At 66.5% G+C, this 17,994-nt stretch overlaps 4 protein-coding genes across 4 annotated transcripts; 3 read left to right on the forward strand and 1 right to left on the reverse strand.

Moving 5' to 3' along the window:
- Positions 1–419: 419 nt before the first annotated feature.
- HAS3 (hyaluronan synthase 3) lies at positions 420–2,696 on the forward strand. The gene is made up of 3 exons (XM_058846037.1): positions 420–1,040; positions 1,570–1,671; positions 1,754–2,696. The coding sequence occupies exons 1-3, from the start codon at positions 420–422 to the stop codon at positions 2,675–2,677; spliced, it is 1,647 nt and encodes a 548-aa protein (XP_058702020.1). The 3' UTR covers positions 2,678–2,696.
- Positions 2,697–3,590: 894 nt separating this feature from the next.
- CHTF8 (chromosome transmission fidelity factor 8) lies at positions 3,591–5,473 on the reverse strand. Its single transcript, XM_058845921.1, has 4 exons — positions 5,321–5,473; positions 4,705–4,745; positions 4,508–4,625; positions 3,591–4,439 (listed from the first exon to the last, which is right to left on the reverse strand). The coding sequence occupies exons 1-4, from the start codon at positions 5,471–5,473 to the stop codon at positions 4,224–4,226; spliced, it is 528 nt and encodes a 175-aa protein (XP_058701904.1). The 3' UTR covers positions 3,591–4,223.
- On the forward strand, positions 5,472–10,126 carry UTP4 (UTP4 small subunit processome component). The gene is made up of 16 exons (XM_058845918.1): positions 5,472–5,630; positions 5,897–6,088; positions 6,159–6,243; positions 6,339–6,428; positions 6,523–6,731; positions 6,851–7,022; positions 7,103–7,194; positions 7,554–7,650; positions 7,832–7,896; positions 7,982–8,104; positions 8,196–8,355; positions 8,557–8,663; positions 8,883–8,978; positions 9,146–9,331; positions 9,409–9,519; positions 9,881–10,126. Exons 1-16 carry the CDS (start codon positions 5,472–5,474, stop codon positions 9,995–9,997), a joined length of 2,061 nt encoding a protein of 686 aa, XP_058701901.1. The 3' UTR covers positions 9,998–10,126.
- Positions 10,127–10,228: 102 nt separating this feature from the next.
- SNTB2 (syntrophin beta 2) lies at positions 10,229–17,766 on the forward strand. The gene is made up of 7 exons (XM_058845919.1): positions 10,229–11,171; positions 14,561–14,771; positions 15,179–15,389; positions 15,850–15,992; positions 16,128–16,324; positions 16,408–16,589; positions 16,787–17,766. The coding sequence occupies exons 1-7, from the start codon at positions 10,496–10,498 to the stop codon at positions 16,877–16,879; spliced, it is 1,713 nt and encodes a 570-aa protein (XP_058701902.1). The 5' UTR covers positions 10,229–10,495; the 3' UTR covers positions 16,880–17,766.
- The last annotated feature ends 228 nt before the right edge of the window (positions 17,767–17,994 follow it).

Consider the following 17,994-nt stretch of genomic DNA (forward strand, 5'->3'; position numbering starts at 1 on the left):
ATCCCCGCAGCCGGGGGTCCCACCGCACCCGCTCGGGGTGGAGGAGGGCTCCGGACGGCCGTGATTCCCCCGGGGACACCCTGCTCCCTGACATCCCCGTGCCCTTCCCTGTCCTCCAGCCCTGCCTGCGAGCAGCCGTGCTCCTGCCTGGGTGGATGGGGGGTGCTGGCACCGTAGGCGGTGGGATACTTGGGGCCCCTACACCTCGCCTGGCACCACGCACGGTGGGGTGTGTGGGATTCCCGCGCCTCCTCTGGCCCCGTGGAGGCACTGGGAAGGTGTCACCCCCAAACCAGTGACAGGCGCGGCACAGGGTGGCCGTGGGGCAGCAGAGGAGCAGGGCCACCCCGCTTTTGCGTTCTTGATGACACGATGGGGAGGATGTCCCCCTGCCCTGATGGTGCCCCGTGTCCCCCCAGATGCCAGGGAGCCTCTCCACGGCCCTGCGTGTCGTGGGGACCAGCCTCTTCGCCGTGGCGGTGCTGGGGGGAATCCTGGCCGCCTACGTCACAGGGTACCAGTTCATCCACACGGAGAAGCACTACCTCTCCTTCGGGCTCTACGGGGCCATCCTGGGGCTGCACCTCTTCATCCAGAGCCTCTTCGCCTTCCTGGAGCACCGGCGGATGCGGGGCGAGGGGCAGCCGGTGCGGCCGGGGCGCTCGGTGGCCCTCTGCATCGCCGCCTTCCAGGAGGACCCCGACTACCTGACGAAGTGCCTACGCTCCGTCAAGCGCATCGCCTTCCCTGACCTCAAAGTGGTGATGGTGGTGGACGGGAATGGCCCCGACGACACCTACATGCTGGACATCTTCCACGAGGTGATGGGCTCCGAGCGCTCCGGCAGCTACATCTGGAGGAGCAACTTCCACGCGCAGGGCGAGGGGGAGACGGAGGCCGGGCTGCGGGAAGGGCTGGCCCGTGTTCAGGCGCTGGTCCGCAGCAACACCTACTCCTGCATCCTCCAGAAGTGGGGCGGGAAGCGGGAGGTGATGTACACGGCCTTCCGGGCGCTTGGAGACTCCGTGGACTATATCCAGGTGCATGCACGGGCTGGGGGGGGGTGTGTGTGCCGTGAGCGTCCTGCCAGCGCGGCCGGGCTAAGGGGCTGTGGGTGGAACGGGAGCAGCCCCGGGAATCCTCAGTAGCTCCCGGGTGCCTGGCACCGGATCTGGCCCCACGCACCGGCCATGAGCCACCAGGGCTGGGGGCGACTGGCCCCGGGGTGGCTGAGGTGGTGAGCCCTGCCCGCACTGCTGCCCGTGGCTGTCCCATCACCTCCTCAGCACATGGCTTGTTATGGTGCCATCCCTTGGGACAGCGGGGCACGGGGTGCCAGGTCCCCACGTGTGACAGATCCTCCCTCAGTGGCAGCAGGCAGAGACGGGTGTCCTGGGCAGCGGTGCCCCGGTACCACCGAGCACTCTGCTCCCTGCCATCGCCTGCCGGTCTCCGGGGCTCTGCCTGGTCTCGCCGTCCGTGGCTCGGGCTTGCCTGGCTGTGGGCTGGGCCGTCTGCCGGGCGCGCGTGGGCGGCGGGAGCGGGGCTCGACATTCCCTCTGCCCCCAGGTGTGTGACTCAGACACGGTGCTGGACCCCGCCTGCACCGCCGAGATGCTCCGCATCCTGGAGGCCGACCCCCACGTCGGTGGCGTCGGCGGCGATGTCCAGGTACCCTGGCACGAGGGAGGGCACGGCTGGGGGTTCCAGGGGGCTGTGGCGCTGCCGGGGCTCACATCCATCCCCTCCCCAGATCCTGAACAAGTACGACTCGTGGCTCTCCTTCCTGAGCAGCGTGCGGTACTGGATGGCCTTCAACGTGGAGCGCGCGTGCCAGTCGTACTTCGGCTGCGTGCAGTGCATCAGTGGCCCCCTGGGCATGTACCGCAACACGCTGCTGCAGCAGTTCCTCGAGGACTGGTACCACCAGACCTTCCTGGGCAGCAAGTGCAGCTTCGGGGACGACCGGCACCTCACCAACCGCGTGCTCAGCCTGGGCTACCGGACCAAGTACACGGCTCGCTCCAAGTGCCTGACGGAGACGCCCACGCGGTACCTGCGCTGGCTCAACCAGCAGACCCGCTGGAGCAAGTCCTACTTCCGCGAGTGGCTCTACAACGCGCTCTGGTTCCACAAGCATCACCTCTGGATGACCTACGAGTCGGTGGTCACCGGCTTCTTCCCCTTCTTCCTCATTGCCACCGTCATCCAGCTCTTCTACCGCGGCCGCGTCTGGAACATCCTCCTGTTCCTGCTGACCGTGCAGCTGGTGGGTGTCATCAAGGCCACCTACGCCTGCTTCCTGCGAGGCAACGCCGAGATGATCTTCATGTCCCTCTATGCCCTCCTCTACATGTCCAGCCTGCTGCCCGCCAAAATCTTCGCCATTGCCACCATCAATAAGTCGGGCTGGGGCACCTCAGGGCGCCGCACCATCGTGGTGAACTTCGTGGGGCTGCTGCCGGTGTCGGTGTGGGTGGCGGTGCTGCTGGGCGGGCTGGCCTACACTGCCTACAGCCAGGACCTCTTCAGCGAGACCGAGGTGGCCTTCCTCGTGTCGGGTGCCATCCTCTATGCCTGCTACTGGGTGGCCCTGCTCACCCTCTACCTGGCCATCGTTGCCCGCCGCTGCGGCAAGAGGCAGGAGCAGTGCGGGCTGGTCTTCACCGAGGTCTGACCGTGGGTCGGTCCCGTGCCGGGGTCACGCCGTGTGCCACGGCGATCCAGCGTGTCAGGGTAACCACCCCCCGTCCCCTCTTCCCCATCCCGGAACCACCAGGTGCTGGGGTGATCCCACGTGCTGGAGTGAACACCCCCAGTCCCCTTTTTCCCAATCCCGGAGCTGCTGGGCAGCGCTGAGCGCTCCCAGCCCTTGGCATTTCTCATCAGATCTTGAAATCTTGCTTTTTTTCTTTATCAGTATGTCCATTTTTCCTATGTATTCATTTTTCCATCCCAAGCTGGCCACGGAGAAGCCGAGCCAGGGCTGCCCATCACCCAGCCAGGTGCTGCCAGCTCCATCCCAGCTGTGCCCTATGGAGCATCCCGGTGTGGAGCGCTGCTGGCCGCGCTCCCCACACCCCACCCCAGAATTCTCCGCCCTTCGGTGCTTTTTACAGGGATTTCAGTCCCACCTCCATGGTGCTACAGCACTTCCCACCCCCAGGACACACCGTCTCCGTCCAGCACGGTGCCGGCACTGCTGGCTGGTGCTGCCTCTGCCCACGGCTGCGTGCGGGCGCGTACCCACGGGGAGCCCCCCAGGCCTTTCGGGGGGTCTGGCTGCTCCAGGAGGGCAGCAGGTTCCTTCAGCTTTGCCAAAGAGCCAAGGGGGGATCCTGGCATGGAGAAACTGGGAAAACTGGTGGGCTGTGTGCTGGCTGGTGTTGCTGGAGACCCTCTGGGGCCACGTCGTGCTCTGGCCAACACACAGCCCCACCACTCCCACCCCGCTACCTTCCCAGCGGCGGGAAGACGGGGATTTAGGCAAGGTGCTTCCCAACTTTCCCCTCCCCAGGGAATTCACCTGTGGGTCCTTTTTTCAGGACTTGGATAAAAACCCCTTTCTACGATGGAGCTTTTAGCTGGTTTTTGTTTAATTTAATACAAGGTTTTTTAGAAGACTTTTGTAGCTCTTTGGTATTGTCGCAAATGGTTTGTAAATCTATTTATTTTTAAACCTGCCAGGGGGATTTTTTTCCATATTTCGGGAGGAAAAAGCCGGTTTTTATATCCTGATGGAGTTGTGGAAATAAAGACTTGAAGTGAGGACATATGGTGTGTTTTGGGGAGGGCCCCCTGCCTGACTTGAGGGAGGTTGGTCCCAAGTCCCTACATGGCACTGGTGTCCCTACAGCTGCAGGGAGGGGGTAGAAGGAGACATCTCCACCCTGGCACCTCCATGGATCCCTGGGACCTGCTGGACACTGTGGACAGCCCCTGGGGTGGGACACTCCTGCCTGGGCTCACAGGAAGTCCCTGTCTACCAGGAGCCACGTCTCCTGGTGTGATCCACCACACAGGCCTGTGGCTAAGAGCTTGGTTGCTCTCTGAAAAGTCATTTTAGGGGAAAAAGTGACCCAGGAAGGGCTCTGGGTGCTCAGACATAGGAGCCAGCAGCCCCAGAGTCTCCTGTGCAGGACAGGGATGAAGTCCTGGATCTCCCCAAGTCCCTGCTGTTCTTTCCAGCAGCAGGTCACAGTTCATAGCCCACATCCTTCCCCTCACACCTTCTTGGGCACGTGGGTGATGATGGGCTTGGGGCGGGTTTTGAAGAGCAGTTTGGTTTTGATGAGGGCAGTAACGGTGTAGTGGCCATGGGGCCCCGTGGGGCTGGGCTGGGGGGCTCCTCTCTGCTTCACCAGCACAGCAAACGGCTTCTCCAGCTGCACCACCTTCCCGTAGAGGATGTGGTGGCCCACGATGAGCACGGGAATGCCCTGGGGAGAGCGGAGGGTGAGGCTGGGCTGGGCCGTCCCCGGCAGGTCCCGGCGGTGTCCGGCCTCACCTCGCAGGTGTAGTGCAGGTCTCCCAGCAGGTTCCCGGCCAGGTCCCCGCTCTGCCGGGGCTCCACCTCGCCCTGCAGCTCCACCAGCACCCACTGGGCCAGGGCCCCCGTGCCACCGCTGTGGGACAGACAGTGGGGATGGTCACCCAGGCCCCAGCAGGAACAGGGGCCACGGGGACCGGCCCCACGGGGCTCACCTGGAGATGATGATCTGCACCATGCCAGGCCCTGCCAGGGGCTGCAGAGACACAGTCAGGGATGGGGGAGTGGGTGGGGGAGCAGGAGCCCCCAGCCCTTCCCCTCTGGGGGTCCCAGGATGAACTTCTGCCCCTGGGCCCCACAGACCTGCCATGCACAGACCCTGTTCTAGGCCCACAGATCCCGAGATCCATCCCCCGGGTCCCACGGATCCCGAGATCCATCCCCCGGGTCCCACGGATCCCGAGATCCATCCCCCGGGTCCCACGGATCCCGAGATCCATCCCCCGGGTCCCACAGATCCCCAAGCGCAGATCTCCTCATACCGGGTCCATCTTCCTCCCCGGCCCCCATGCCCAGAGCCCAAACCCCCCCTGCCCAGAAACCCGCCCCCAGACCCCAAGCCCCCGCAGCCTGCCCCGGACACCGCAGGTCCCCAGGCCCGGATCCCTTCCGCGCGGTTCCGCCCGGATCCCGGTTCCGCGGGGCACCGGTGCCCTCCGCCGGTGCCGCGGGGACGGCCCGGGGCGGCCCGGCCGGCTCTCTCGGGCCGGGTCCCTCCCGCCTGCCCCGTGCGCTCGCCCCGGGCCCGCCGCCCCGGCCCCGCTCCCGCACCCGCCGCCGGCAGCGCCCGAATCTCCCGCCGCGCCGCCGCTTCCGCTTCCGGCCCCGGGGCAGCTCCGGTTCCGGCGCCGCGCGCACGTGGGGCGGAGCGGGGCCGGCACCGGCAGCGGCGGCGGAGCGGCGGCGGGGCCGGCGGAGCGCCATGGGCGAGTTCGAGGTGCACCGGGTGCGGTTCTTCGGGCTGGTGCCGGCGGGCGTGCGCTGCCTCGCCTGCCAGCCCCGCGGAGCCCGCCTGGCCCTGGCCCGCACCGACGGCACGGTCGAGGTGTACAACTTCACCGCCAACTACTTCCAGGAGAAGGTGAGGGCGCCGGCACGGGCCGAACCGGGCCTGTACCGAGCCGTACCGGGCTTTATCGAGCTTGTACCGGGCACGTACCGAGCCCGTACCGGGCTTACTTGGTCCTTCCGATCGGCACCGAGCGTGTGCTGGGCCTGTACCGAGCCGGGACCGGGCTTTGCCCGGCCCTAGGGATGTGCGGGGAGGCTGTGCGGAGCTGTGCCCGGCTGTGTGGCCCCGGCGGTCCGTGCCGTGCTCCCGGGTTGCCGTGACCCGGTTCCCTGCAGGTGATCCCGGGGCACGAGGCGCGCTCGGTGGAGTCGCTGTGCTGGGCGGCCGGGGAGCGGCTCTTCGGGGCCGGGCTCGGCGGGGACATCACCGAGTTCGACCTGTGCGGGCTGAGCGCGGCCCGAGGCGTCGATGGCGGCGGGGGACCCATCTGGAGCATGGTGGCCAGCGGCACCGGCACACAGCTGGCGGTGAGTCCCGCCGGGAGCGGCTCCGGGGCGGGGATCCCGCCGTGCCCCGCGCTCATCCCGACCCCCGCAGATCGGCTGCGAGGACGGATCCGTTAAGATCTTCCAAGTCGTTCCTGGGGGGATCCAGTTTGAGCGGAACCTGGACAGGCGGAAAGGTGGGTCCTGGCTGCGGTACCGTCCCTCTGTCCCTCCGGGCGTCCCGGTGACCGAGAGAGCTCACAGGCTCTCACACGGGAGCTTCCCTCCCCAGGCCGTGTCCTGTGCCTGTCCTGGCACCGCTCGGGCACTCACATCGTGGCTGGCTCCATCGACTTCTTCCGCGTGATCGACGTCGCTTCAGGTACCTCCTGTCCCGGGAGCGGCCCCATCCCATCCCCCGGGACCGCTGTCCTCCGGGGCATCCCCCGGCCACCCCCAACCTTCTCCCACTGCAGGCCAGACGGTGCAGAGGATCATGGTGAACCACCAGGTGGAGAAGGCCAAGCGCGAGTGCGTGGTGTGGGCCATCGCCCTCCTCTCCAGCGGCACCGTGGTCAGTGCCGACTCCTTTGGGAGGGTGCAGTTCTGGGACTGGGAGCAGGGCACGCTGGCTGAGTCCCACACCGTCAGCACCTCGGCCGCACTCTCGCTGGCCGTGTCAGAGGTGGGTGACACCGCCTGTCCCCCCTGGCTGACGGGGAGCTGCTGCACTCGAAGCCTCCAGGCAGCGCCCTCCTGTTGTTCCCGGTCTGCTCCACAACGTCGTCCCGCTTTCCTCCGCAGAAGGAGGACAGCATCGTCGTGGGCACCTCGACCGGGGCCACCTACCAGCTGCAGCTGCTGCCGGTGAAGCTGGGCGGGCTGGAGAAATGCTGGGTGCGGACAAAGCCCTTCCAGTTCCACAGCCACGACGTGCGGGCCGTGGCGCACAGCTCCACCGCCCTCATCTCCGGGGGTAGGACTGCCGCTGGCACCGGGACTGGGCTGGGTGTCCCCTCCCGGTCCGGGCTCGGCTGACCTGTGCTTGGCCTCCAGGCCTGGATGCCCAGCTGGTGATCCGCCCGCTGATGGAGAAGGTGCAGAAGAAGGGCTACGACGCAGTGCTCCGAAAATTCACCTTCCCCCACGTGAGTGATGCATGGACTGGGGTCTTGGAGCTGCTGGGGCTGGCAGGGCTGGATCTCCCTGCCCCTCCAGGTGCCCTCATTGCCCCCAGTGTTCCTTGCCTGTCCCTGGGTCCCTCCTCTGTCCCGTCGTGTCCCCTTTCCTGGTACATCTGGAGGCTCCTGCTAAGGAGCAGTGGAAGTTGTCAAGCTGGTCTTGCTGGTCCTGCTGGGTCTCCATCTCCAGGCTCCCATCCCACGGGACCTGATTTCCCTGCTCTCCCCCGCTGTGGAGTCTCCAGCACCCCAGGGCACTCCAGCTGTGCCCCAGCCCGTTGTGCCAGGCTGTGGGTCTGTGACATCCTGCCCGTTTTTCCACGCAGCGACGCCTCGTCTCCTGTGCCAGGAAAGCCCGGCTGCTCCTCTTCCAGTTCTCCCAGTACCTGGAGCTCTGGAGACTTGGCTCCACTGAGGAGACTGGTGAGTCACAGGTGCAGCTCTCTGCTGTTGGCTCCCTGGCAGAGCCCATGCTGGATTTCAGGATTGAGCTGTCCTGGGCCTCAGGGAAGGGTCTGGGTACTCCCCCAGGATCCACAGCTGCTCAAAGAGCCCTGTCTGGTTTTCCCAGTATCACTGATGGTCCGTGTATTTTCTTTCCCAGGAAAGGACGGCGAGGTCCTTCCCCCGTGCCGGATGCCCGAGCACCTCGTGCAGCTCAAGAGCAAGGTAGGGCTGAGGGGGCTGGGGTGCAGCTGGGGTGTGCTGGGCTCTGGGGGTCCCTCGGGCCCCCTCAGTCCTGTGGTGTTCCCAGGGCCCGGAGCACATCTACTGCAGCTGTGTCTCACCCTGCGGCACCTGGGTCGGCTACTCCACGGCCTCCCGCTTCCAGCTGTACCGCGTGCACTGTGACGGGGACGGCGTCAGCCTCAGGAAGGTCAGAGGGGTGGGGGCTGTGGGGTCCTGGCGTGGCCGGTGTCACTCGTGGGGAGTCTGGGTGAGAGTGGGGTGTGTTCTCCCACTCCCAGGTCCCCAAAGTGCCCAAGCTGCTGCCTCCAGCGTACCAGCTCCAGTTCTCCGCCGACTCCGAGAGCCTCTTTGTCGCCTCCGCTCGAGGATCTGTCCACGTCTTCCAGCTGCTGGAGCCGGGGGGCTGCAAACATCTGCACACACTGCAGCCACCCTCAGGTGTGGGCTGGGGAGAGCTGGGGTGGTGCTGGGGCTTCCTGGGCGCCGCATCCCCCTCCCTGCGGGTGCAGAGCAGGGGTGTTCCCCTTTCCTGCCCTGAGGGGTGTGTGCCCCCATGGCCGGGCACTGGACAATGAGGGGCTGGGTGTCTCTGGGGGTTTGGGGCTCCCAGCACCTCGTTCAGCTCGAGGGTCTCTGCAGGCTGCTCCGAGGCCGTTTACCTGCTGGCGCCGAGCGCGGACGGGCACTGGCTGGCAGCCGTCAGTGGCGACTGGGCCATCCACATCTACAACCTGAAATGCTTCCAGGTGGGCCTGGAGTGACCCCCCCAGCCTCAGGGGATGTGGGATGGGGGGCTCAGCAGGCAGGGCCCCCCTGGCAGCCATCACTATGTCCCCAGGGCAGGGCTGGGTGTGTGGGAAGGGGGGTCAGAGGCAGTCCTGGAGGTTCTGCTCGGGGGGTGCGTGTGGGAGAGGTGTCAGTGGTTGTCCTGGTGGGTCCTGTCAGTGCACTGTCCCCTCCTGCAGCATCACTGCGTGGTGCCCGCCTACAGCTGCGCCGTATCGGCCCTCGCCATCCACCCCAGCACCAACAACCTCGTCATCGCCTACTCGGACCAGCAGGTAGGAGCTCTCCTGCTCGAGCTCTCGGGGCCCTGCTCCCTTCCCTGTGCCTGTCTCCCTGCCTCAGGGCTTTTGGCTTGGCTCGGGGACCCGGCTGGAGCTGCTGGCACGGGGGTGCTGTGAGGAGCAGCCCCCCTGAGCCGCCCGTGTGCTGCTGTCCCGCGCAGCTCTTTGAGTTCAGCATCCCTGAGAAGCAGTACACGAGCTGGAGCCGCGCCGTGCAGAGCCGGGGGCTGCACCGCACCTGGCTGGAGCGCGACTCGCCCATCACACACATCACCTTCAACCCCAAGAACCCCGCTCACATCCTGCTCCACGACACCTACCTGCTCTGCATCCTCGACAAGTCCCTGGTGAGCGGGCGGAGGGCGGGGGTGCCTGGGCTGTGTCCCTGCGGGAGCGCTGACCTGGGCTGTGCCCGCTCTCGCAGCCCCTGCCCGATGACAGCACCCTCCTGATGAACCAGAGCACCCTGAAACAGCTCCCAGAGACAGCCAGGAAGCGGCAGCTCCACGCCTTCAAGATCTGCAAGAAGTTCCAGGTGGGTGATGGTGTTGGGAGCAGGGTCAGGGAAGTGCTCGGGCTCTGGAGAGGGACTTTGAACGAGGGTATGGACAGGACACAGGGAATGGTTTCCCACTGCCAGAGGGCAGGTTAGACAGGATAGTGGGATAGAAGTGTTCCCTGTGAGGGTGGGCAGGCCCTGGCACAGGTGCCCAGAGAAGCTGTGGATGCCCCTGGATCCCTGGAAATGTCCAGGGCCAAGTTGGCTGGGGCTTGGAGCAACCTGCGATAGTGGAAGGTGTCCCTGCCCATGGCAGGGGATGGAATAAGATCCCTTCAAGGTCCCTTCCACCCCAAACCATTCCCTGATTCCATGATTCCCATCTCCTGCCTTGCAGCCACTGCTCTTCATGGATCTGCTGGACGAGAACTGCCTGGTTGTGGTGGAACGACCCATCATGGACTTCAAAACGCAGCTGCCTCTGGCTGTCCAACAGAAGAAATTTGGCACCTGAGAGGAGAAGAAGCCACTCCAACCTCGGGAACTGTCTCTGTGCTGCCTTCCTGGGGCACTGTAAGAATTTTCTTAAGGTGCTGTAGGAATAAAACCTCACTGTTCTGTATGTGCCCAGGCTCAGGGCTCATCCTTGTGCCTGACTCCCTGATGTCACACCACCATCATGTCATCGTGATCCTCATGTCCTTCCAGTTCTCCTCCCCGGCGCTGTGGGGACAAGGTGACACCCCAAATTCCTTCCCTTTCCCCTTCCAACGTCTAATCCCAGCATTGGCTTCTCTCTCCCCAGTGGCCGTGTGGGGGTCCATGGGTGCTGCCAGGGGCCGGGCAGCCTCATTCCCTAAGGACGGGGGTCTGTGGGTGTTGCGTGGGGCAGGGAAGCGTCATTCCCCCAGCACGGAGGGAGAGGAATGGGGGATCCCCGGGGAATACGGGAGGTTTAAAGCGCAGCTCGTGGAATAAATCGCAGCGCGCGAAATGAATCTCGGCGCCAGACATGGCGTGCGGGGGCGTGGCTTCTTGGGGCCCGCTCTCCGACGCGACCAATCAGAGCAGCGGCTGCTCGGCCGCCACCTTTCTGATTGGTGGAGCCGGGGCGGGGGCGGGGCGGCCCCACCCCGGCCCCCCCGTGGCTCCGAGCCTACCGCAGCGCGCCATGCGGGCGGGGGCGTGGCCACAAACCACGCCCTCCCCAGGCCACGCCCCTTCCCCGGTGACCGGCGGCGGCGGCGGCGGCGGCGGCATGGCCGTGTGGACCCGGGCTTGTAAAATGGGGCTGCTGGAGCTGCTCCTGCGGGAACGCTGGGTCCGCGTGTCGGCGGAACTGACCGGGGAAACGCTGAGCTTAACGGCGGAACCGGGAACCGGCGATCCGTCGGTGGTGAACGGCGTGGTGAACGGCAACGCGGAGGCGGCGGCACCCGGTGGCGTGAGGAGGGTGCGGGTGGTGAAAGCGGAGGCGGGAGGGCTCGGGATCAGCATTAAGGGAGGTCGGGAGAATCGGATGCCGGTGCTGATCTCACGGATCTTCCCGGGATTGGCGGCGGAAAGGAGCGGGGCGCTCCGGTTAGGCGACGCCATCCTCGCTGTTAACGGCGTCGATCTCCGCGATGCCACCCACGATCAAGCTGTGCAGGCGCTGAAGAGAGCCGGGAGGGAGGTCATCCTTGAAGGTAACGCCTAAACCCCTTCCTCTTCCCCCGAGTCCCCGGTACGGGCCCCTGGTGCTCGCCTGTCCCCCGCCCTGGTGCTCCCCCGCCGTTACCGGCTCCCACCACAGCTCCCTGCCGCTGTCACCGGACTCCCAGAGCCCCTTTGGGTCCCTTTTCCGGGTGTGGGACGCCACTCCCCCCACCCCAGTCCTGGCGTGTGTGTACCCCAAGAACCCCAACCCACGGCGGGCCCCCCGGGCTCGGGCACAGGGACTGGGGTGTCCCCCCTGTCGGGCTGTCCCTCTGTGGCAGGATGGGGACCCCGCACAGCTGGGGACCAGGACAGGACATTTCCACCGACTGTGTCCCTCCAGGACGGACTTGGGTCCCTCAGAGACAGACCTGGGGACAGACCCGTGGGGTCCCCCAGGATAGACTTGTTGTCCCCTGGCTGTGGCATCCCCCCGGGCAGGTTGTCCCCTATCCCTGGTGACAGAACCCCCAGGCTGGCTGGCTGTCCCCAGGGAGGGCTGTGACCCCGGGCACTGGTTCAGGGTCTGCCCGGGTCCCTTTGGCAGGCTCGGTGTCCCCGTGGGCCCTGTGCCCGCAGCACGGCTGGCTCGGGACTGGCCTGACGGAGCCACCGGCTCCTGCCCGACCTGTTCCCGGCAGCCCGACAAGCTCGGGCAGGACCTGCCCAGCCCGGCGCTGCCGCACGGCGCTTGTGCCACGGGGCACTGTGAGGACACGAGCCCCTGTGCCGTGGGACAGGGTGGCCGTGCAGTGCCGTGGTGCCACACGCACTGTCCCGGTGTCCCGGCACGTCCGTCCTCCGCTGCACGAGGCTGCTCCATGGACACGGTGCCCATTGGGCACAGGGTGCAGGGACGGGTGCTGCCGCTTTGCCGTGTGCTCCTGGCACTCTGCGCTGGGTTCCCCGCTGCGGGCACACCTGGCACGGGCTGCTTGGCCACGGCTGGTGCTTTGGCGGGGGCTGCTCTCGGACACAGCGTGAGTCCCCACGGGACCCCGCGGCTGATTCAGCACGTCCTTCCTCGTGCTGCTCTCGTTTGATCCTGTCCCGCAGGAGCTCCAGCCCCCTGGTCTGTTTGTCCTTCGCTTCCGCCACAGGCACGGGCACCGCGGCAGATGCCTCTTCCCTTCCTTTCCCTTCCTTTCCCTTCCTTTCCCTTCCTTTCCCTTCCTTTCCCTTCCTTTCCCTTCCTTTCCCTTCCTTTCCCTTCCTTTCCCTTCCTTTCCCTTCCTTTCCCTTCCTTTCCCTTCCTTTCCCTTCCTTTCCCTTCCTTTCCCTTCCTTTCCCTTCCTTTCCTTTCTCTTCCCTTCCATTCCCTTCTCACTGTAGCTGGGCACTGCTGCTGCCGTGGCTGTGCTGGGACCATCTGGTGATCAACTGGTGTCAGCAGGCCCTGGAGAGGAGCTGGTGGGGGACAGTGGCCGTGCCATCCAGCCCCATCCGTCCTCAGCAGCCCTGGAGCTGTGACCACCCTGGCAGGTGCCAGACCTCCCAGGCTCTGTGCCGGTGGTGGAGGGAGAAGCACCAGACCCACACCAGTATCTCCGTGGGGCTGGTGTCACCCATCCTGGGGGCTGGGTTTGGCCTCGGGGCCCACGCCAAGCACCTCCCCGGGCACCCACAGGCCCGTCTGCTGCCCTGGGGGAAGGGAGCCCTTCCGCCCGTGGGGGAAGCTGTGGGCGCGGTGCCGGCCACGGGCGCTGCCCGGGGCAGCGTGGTCGGTGCTCCGTGCTGGTGCAGGGGGCTCAGCCCGGTGAGGCTGCTGTGCAGCCGTGCAGCCGCCTTCCTGTGGTGGGACAGGCGAGGGGCGCAGGTGACAGCTGGGTTTCCTCTGTGGTGAGCGCGTGGGTGGGGCGGCAGTGGCTGTGCCGGGTGATGGTGGCTGTGCCAGGGCAGCAGTGGCAGTGCTGGTACAGCTGGGTGCCGGTCACCAGCTCGCCAGAAGCAGAAGGGGAGGTTGCGGGTGTCCCCACCCCAGTGCCAGCCACGTGCCTGCTGGCATGAGGTGCTCCATGTCCTGTCTCCGCTGAAAACTGGCAGCCAGTTCTGCTGCCCGCTCCATGGGCAGACACAGTCCTGGGCATCCACCATTCCCACTCACCACGGGGCACCCACGCTCCTCTGGCAGCGCCCTGGCACAGCGCTCAGGCTCCGGTGCTGCTGGCTGCCCAGCTTGGCCTCACACCCTCCTGACTCGGTGGGGGTCAGTGCCTGCACCGCAGGGTCACAGCGCTGTGAGCTGGAGCCCCCATGGGCTGAGCTCCCTCCCAGCGCTGGAGGCAGCTGCCCACATCTGGCAAACATCTGCCGAGCGGCCCCGCAGCGGGAGCTGCCGGCCGTGCCGCTGCCCACAGCGCTGCCTGCCCTGCCCGGCCCGGCAGCGGGATTAGGGGTGCGGGGACAGCGGTAATCCCGGGATCAGCGCGGCGGCAGCTAATATTAACTCGTGTGCTGCCCACAGCAAGGGCAGGCACCTTGTGGCAGCGCTGTGCCTCAGCAGAGCTGGTGGGAAGGCACGGGGCTGGGGTCTCGGCCCATTCCCCATTCCTGCTGTCCCGTCCTTGCTCCCCCTTCCCGCTCGGCAGCCCCGCAGTGAAGGATTGGCAGCAGCACAGCCTGGGCCCCACCGCCAGTGTTGCTCCCCCTCCAGAGGGCCTGGCCGTGGCATTGTGCCGGCTCCAGGATCCTTTCACCACTTGCTTCCCAGTGCGGTGCAGTATTTGCTGTTTTGGTTTGGTTTTCCCTCTCGCTGCCCCATCTCTGTCCCCAGCGCGTCCCTCCCTTGGCCTTGGCTGCCGGGGCTTGGCGCGGGCCGGCCGAGAGCCGTGTCCGGGCGGGGGTCCAGGGCTGCTGTCAGCGGGGAGGTGCTGGGGTGGGACAGTCCGGGGGGAGCAGGAGCTGGAGCTGGTGCCTCCTTCCTTCCTTCCCGGCCTGGAGAGGCGCGTGGAGCCGGGATGTCTTGGCTGCACACCCTCCTCCTCGCCCTGCACGCCCTCCTCGCTGCCGTCGGGGCGTGAGCGGCAGTGCCGGCTCAGCATCGCCAGCAGTGCTGGAAACTTGGCGGGCACAGTCCTGGCTGTTCCACCAGCAGCAGGGCAGGATGGGACCAGGATGGGCTGCAGCCTGACCTCCTGCCCAGCACCATTGTCCTGTGGCGCCTTCCCCTTCCTACAGCCACACCGGCAGCGGGACGAGCTGCCAGCACCGTCCTTCACTTGGGACATCCCTGACCCGGACAGGGTGGGACCCCCCAAGACCCTCCAAGCCTTGGTGTGTGAGGGTCACGTCATCCTGTCAGATCAACCCTGGGGCACGGGGCTGTGGTGTGGGGGTGCAGGACCCTCCCCAGGCCTGACTGTGCCCCCACTCCCCGCAGTGAAGTTCATGCGGGAGGTGACCCCCTACATCAAGAAGCCGTCGCTGGTGTCAGACCTGCCGTGGGAGGGGGCGGCCCCGCAGTCCCCCAGCCTGAGTGGCAGCGAGGACTCGGGGTCCCCCCAGCACCAGGGGCCCCGTGACCGCAAGGTGATCCCCCTCAAGATGTGCTTTGCCGCCCGGAACCTCAGCATGCCTGACCTGGAGAACAGGTGAGGGCAGGGGCTGCCGGTGGGTGGTGGTGTGGGAGATCCTGCTCCCCAAAGACCCCCAGGGCAGGATTGGGTCTGCCCACCAGTGCCAGTGTGAGGGTCCCTGCACCCCACGAACACGCTGGGCACAGCTGGGGGCTGCCCTCACTGAGGCCATTACCCCCTGCTTCACCCACTGAGCTGTGGAAGGACCCTCCAGAGGGTTTGGCCAGGGCTATGCCATGTTCCCTCCCAGACCCCTGGCTGCCCTTCTGCCTTAAAATGAGGAGTAAAAGTGCTGGAAAAGATGGAAATGCACAGGGGAAGCCCCAAAGCACTGCAGCTGGTTTGCTGTGCCGGGCACAGGCAGGGGCTCACTCTTCCCGTGCTGATGTCCTACCCCGGGCCATGTCCCCGTCCCCTCACAGGCTGATCGAGCTGCACTCGCCGGACAGCCGGAACACGCTGGTGCTGCGGTGCCGGGACACAGCCACGGCCCACGCCTGGTTCAGTGCCCTGCACGCCAACATCACCGCGCTGCTGCCCCAGGTCCTGGCCGAGCTCAATGCCACGCTGGGCTCTGGCAGCCCCACGGCTGGAGGCCGGGAGGTGAAGCACATCGCCTGGCTGGCCGAGCAGGTATGCACTGATGGGATGTGCCAGGGTGCTCCCAGGGACAGCAGTGCCCATGGAATGTGCCCAGGATGCCACTGGGACTGTGGATGCAGCCGGAGAGCCCAGCCTGGGCACTGGCTCTGCTGCTCTCCCATCCAGCTGTGCCCTGGTGATGGCAGCATTTCCCGTGCCCTCAGCCCCTTCTCCCACTGGGATTTTCCAGATGGAACCGCTCATCACACCCTCCCTATTCCATGATTTCACTGCCTGAGAGCTGCAGCCAGCCCTGGCAGCGTGGTGAGCGGGGCCCCTGGGGGCTGCTCCCAGCTTGGTTTCCTGGGATGGCAGTGGTATGGATGCTGCCTGGCAATGAGGAACCACTGGGCTGGGGTCCATCTGACCACGGGCTCAGGGGTTGGGATCCTGGGCTGTGGCGGGTGCCTGCAGCCCCTGGCAGCCCTGACGGTGGCCCGGTGGCCGGCAGGCGCGGCTGGACGGGGGGCGGCAGCAGTGGCGGCCGGTGCTCATGGCAGTGACGGAGAAGGACCTGCTGCTGTACGATGGGATGCCCTGGACCAGGGACGCCTGGGCCTCGCCCTGCCACAGCTACCCGCTGGTGGCCACCAGGTGAGCTGGGGCTGGGCCCCCTCGGGCCGTGCCTCTGCCTCAGAGCAGGGAAGAAACACCAGAACGCCCGTAGGGTGATGTGGTGCCGGCACTGCCGTGGCACCCCTGACCCCCATCCGTCCACTGCCCCTCCAGGCTGGTCCACTCGGGCTCCGGGCGCCGCTCGCCCGCGCTGGGCTCAGATCTGACGTTCGCCACGCGGACGGGCTCTCGCCAGGGCGTGGAGATGCACGTGTTCCGCGTGGAGACCCACCGGGACCTGTCGGCGTGGACGCGCGTCCTGGTGCAGGGCTGCCACGCCGCCGCCGAGCTGATCAAGGAGGTGACTGTGGGTGAGTGCCGCCGTGCTGGGAGCCCCTGGCTCCCCCGTGCTCCCCTCCAGGGCTGCGGGGGCTGACGGCAGCTGTGCCCGCAGGCTGTACTCTGGGTGGGCAGGAGGTCCAGCTCTCCATCCACTACGAGGGCGGGTTCACCATCTCCCGGGACGAGCCAGGCTCCAGCGTCCTGTTCCGCTACCCCTACGAGCGGCTGAAGATGTCTGCGGATGACGGCATCAGGACCCTCTACCTGGATTTCGGGGGCCCCGAGGGGGAGCTGGTGAGGAGTCAGCCAGGCTCACCCCCTGGTTTGGGGGTCTTCCTCCAGGGGACCCCTGCCTGCTCCTGCTTTCCCCCATCCCTGCAGCATCCCAGCTCCCAGACCCACCGGGTTTGGCTGATTGGAGCCCCCAGCCCTGTGATCCCCAGTGTCTGCAGTGGGGTGTGGGGCTGACACCGCTCTCCATCTCCCCCCAGGCGCTGGACCTGCACTCCTGTCCCAAGCCCATCGTCTTCGTCCTGCACACCTTCCTCTCGGCCAAAGTCACCCGCATGGGGCTGCTGGCATAGGTGCCCCAGCCCCCTGGCCCTGTCACGAACCAGCTGGGGGTCGCAGAGGGCCCCCCAACCTCTCCTGCCTCATCGGTGCCTTGCTGGGGCTGGGATTGCTGCCCTGAGACCTGCCGGGAATGTGGCAGGATGGCTGTGGGGGAAGAGCCCCTCCTGCCCCACACCAGCACTCCTGGCCCCCCCAGTGCCCCGGGGGTGTCGGGGTACCCACACCAGCTTTAATCCCCCGGGGCTGAAGCCATCACTGATCTCACCGCCTGTGCCTTGGAGCGGGGCCAGCTTGGCCCCCCCTGCCCGGGGGACCCCTGGTGCCCCCGCCTTGGGGCTTTCCCCAAAGAGGTCACATTGTCCCCACATGGGACAGGGCTGGGGACGTGGGACCCCCCCATTGCTGCATGACAGGGTCTCCACGCCCTGCTCAGGGTGGGGGGACACATTTATCTTACAGGGGGCACTCAGGGGTGCAAAGGGGATGCTCTGGCCCAGGGTCCTGCTCCCTGGGGCTTGGGCTCCTCCCCATGCCCCAGTGCCCCCCAGCAGTGACCCCCAAATGTCCCAAAGGCTGAACAAACGCCGTGTCTGCCCGGGGCCGGGGCTGCAGGGGGCTCCCTGGGGCAGGACACGTAGATTGATGCACTTTTCGCTTTTTGTACTTTCCCTCCCCTTGGGGGCAGCTCCCACACCCCGGGGGCTGGGGGGCCCAGGTGGGGCCAGAGTGTGACCCCCAGGGCTCCCCCCCTCCTGCCGGGACCCCAGTACCCCCCAGCCAAACTCCTGCGCGGTTCTCTGCCTCTGGGGGGGCCGTGCTGGCCGGGGGTGCCCTGGGGTGCTGCCCCCCCCTTTCTATTTTTGTATTCTTTGTAAATCGCTATTTATATCAGATTGCCTTTTCCAGGGGCTCCGGGTCTCACTGAGTCTGGCGTGGGGATGGTGGGAGGAATCTCTGGGGAAGCTGGGGAGACTGGGGGGGTCTCTGGGGATGATGGAGGGACTGGGGGGTCTCTGGGGATGATGGAGGGGAGTGGGGGGGTCTCTGGGGATGATGGAGGGGAGTGGGGGAGTCTCTGGGGATGATGGAGGGACTGGGGGGTCTCTGGGGGTGATGGAGGGGAGTG

The sequence above is a fragment of the Poecile atricapillus genome, chromosome 10 (genome assembly GCF_030490865.1).
Source record: "Poecile atricapillus isolate bPoeAtr1 chromosome 10, bPoeAtr1.hap1, whole genome shotgun sequence".
Taxonomy (NCBI): Eukaryota; Metazoa; Chordata; class Aves; order Passeriformes; family Paridae; genus Poecile; species Poecile atricapillus.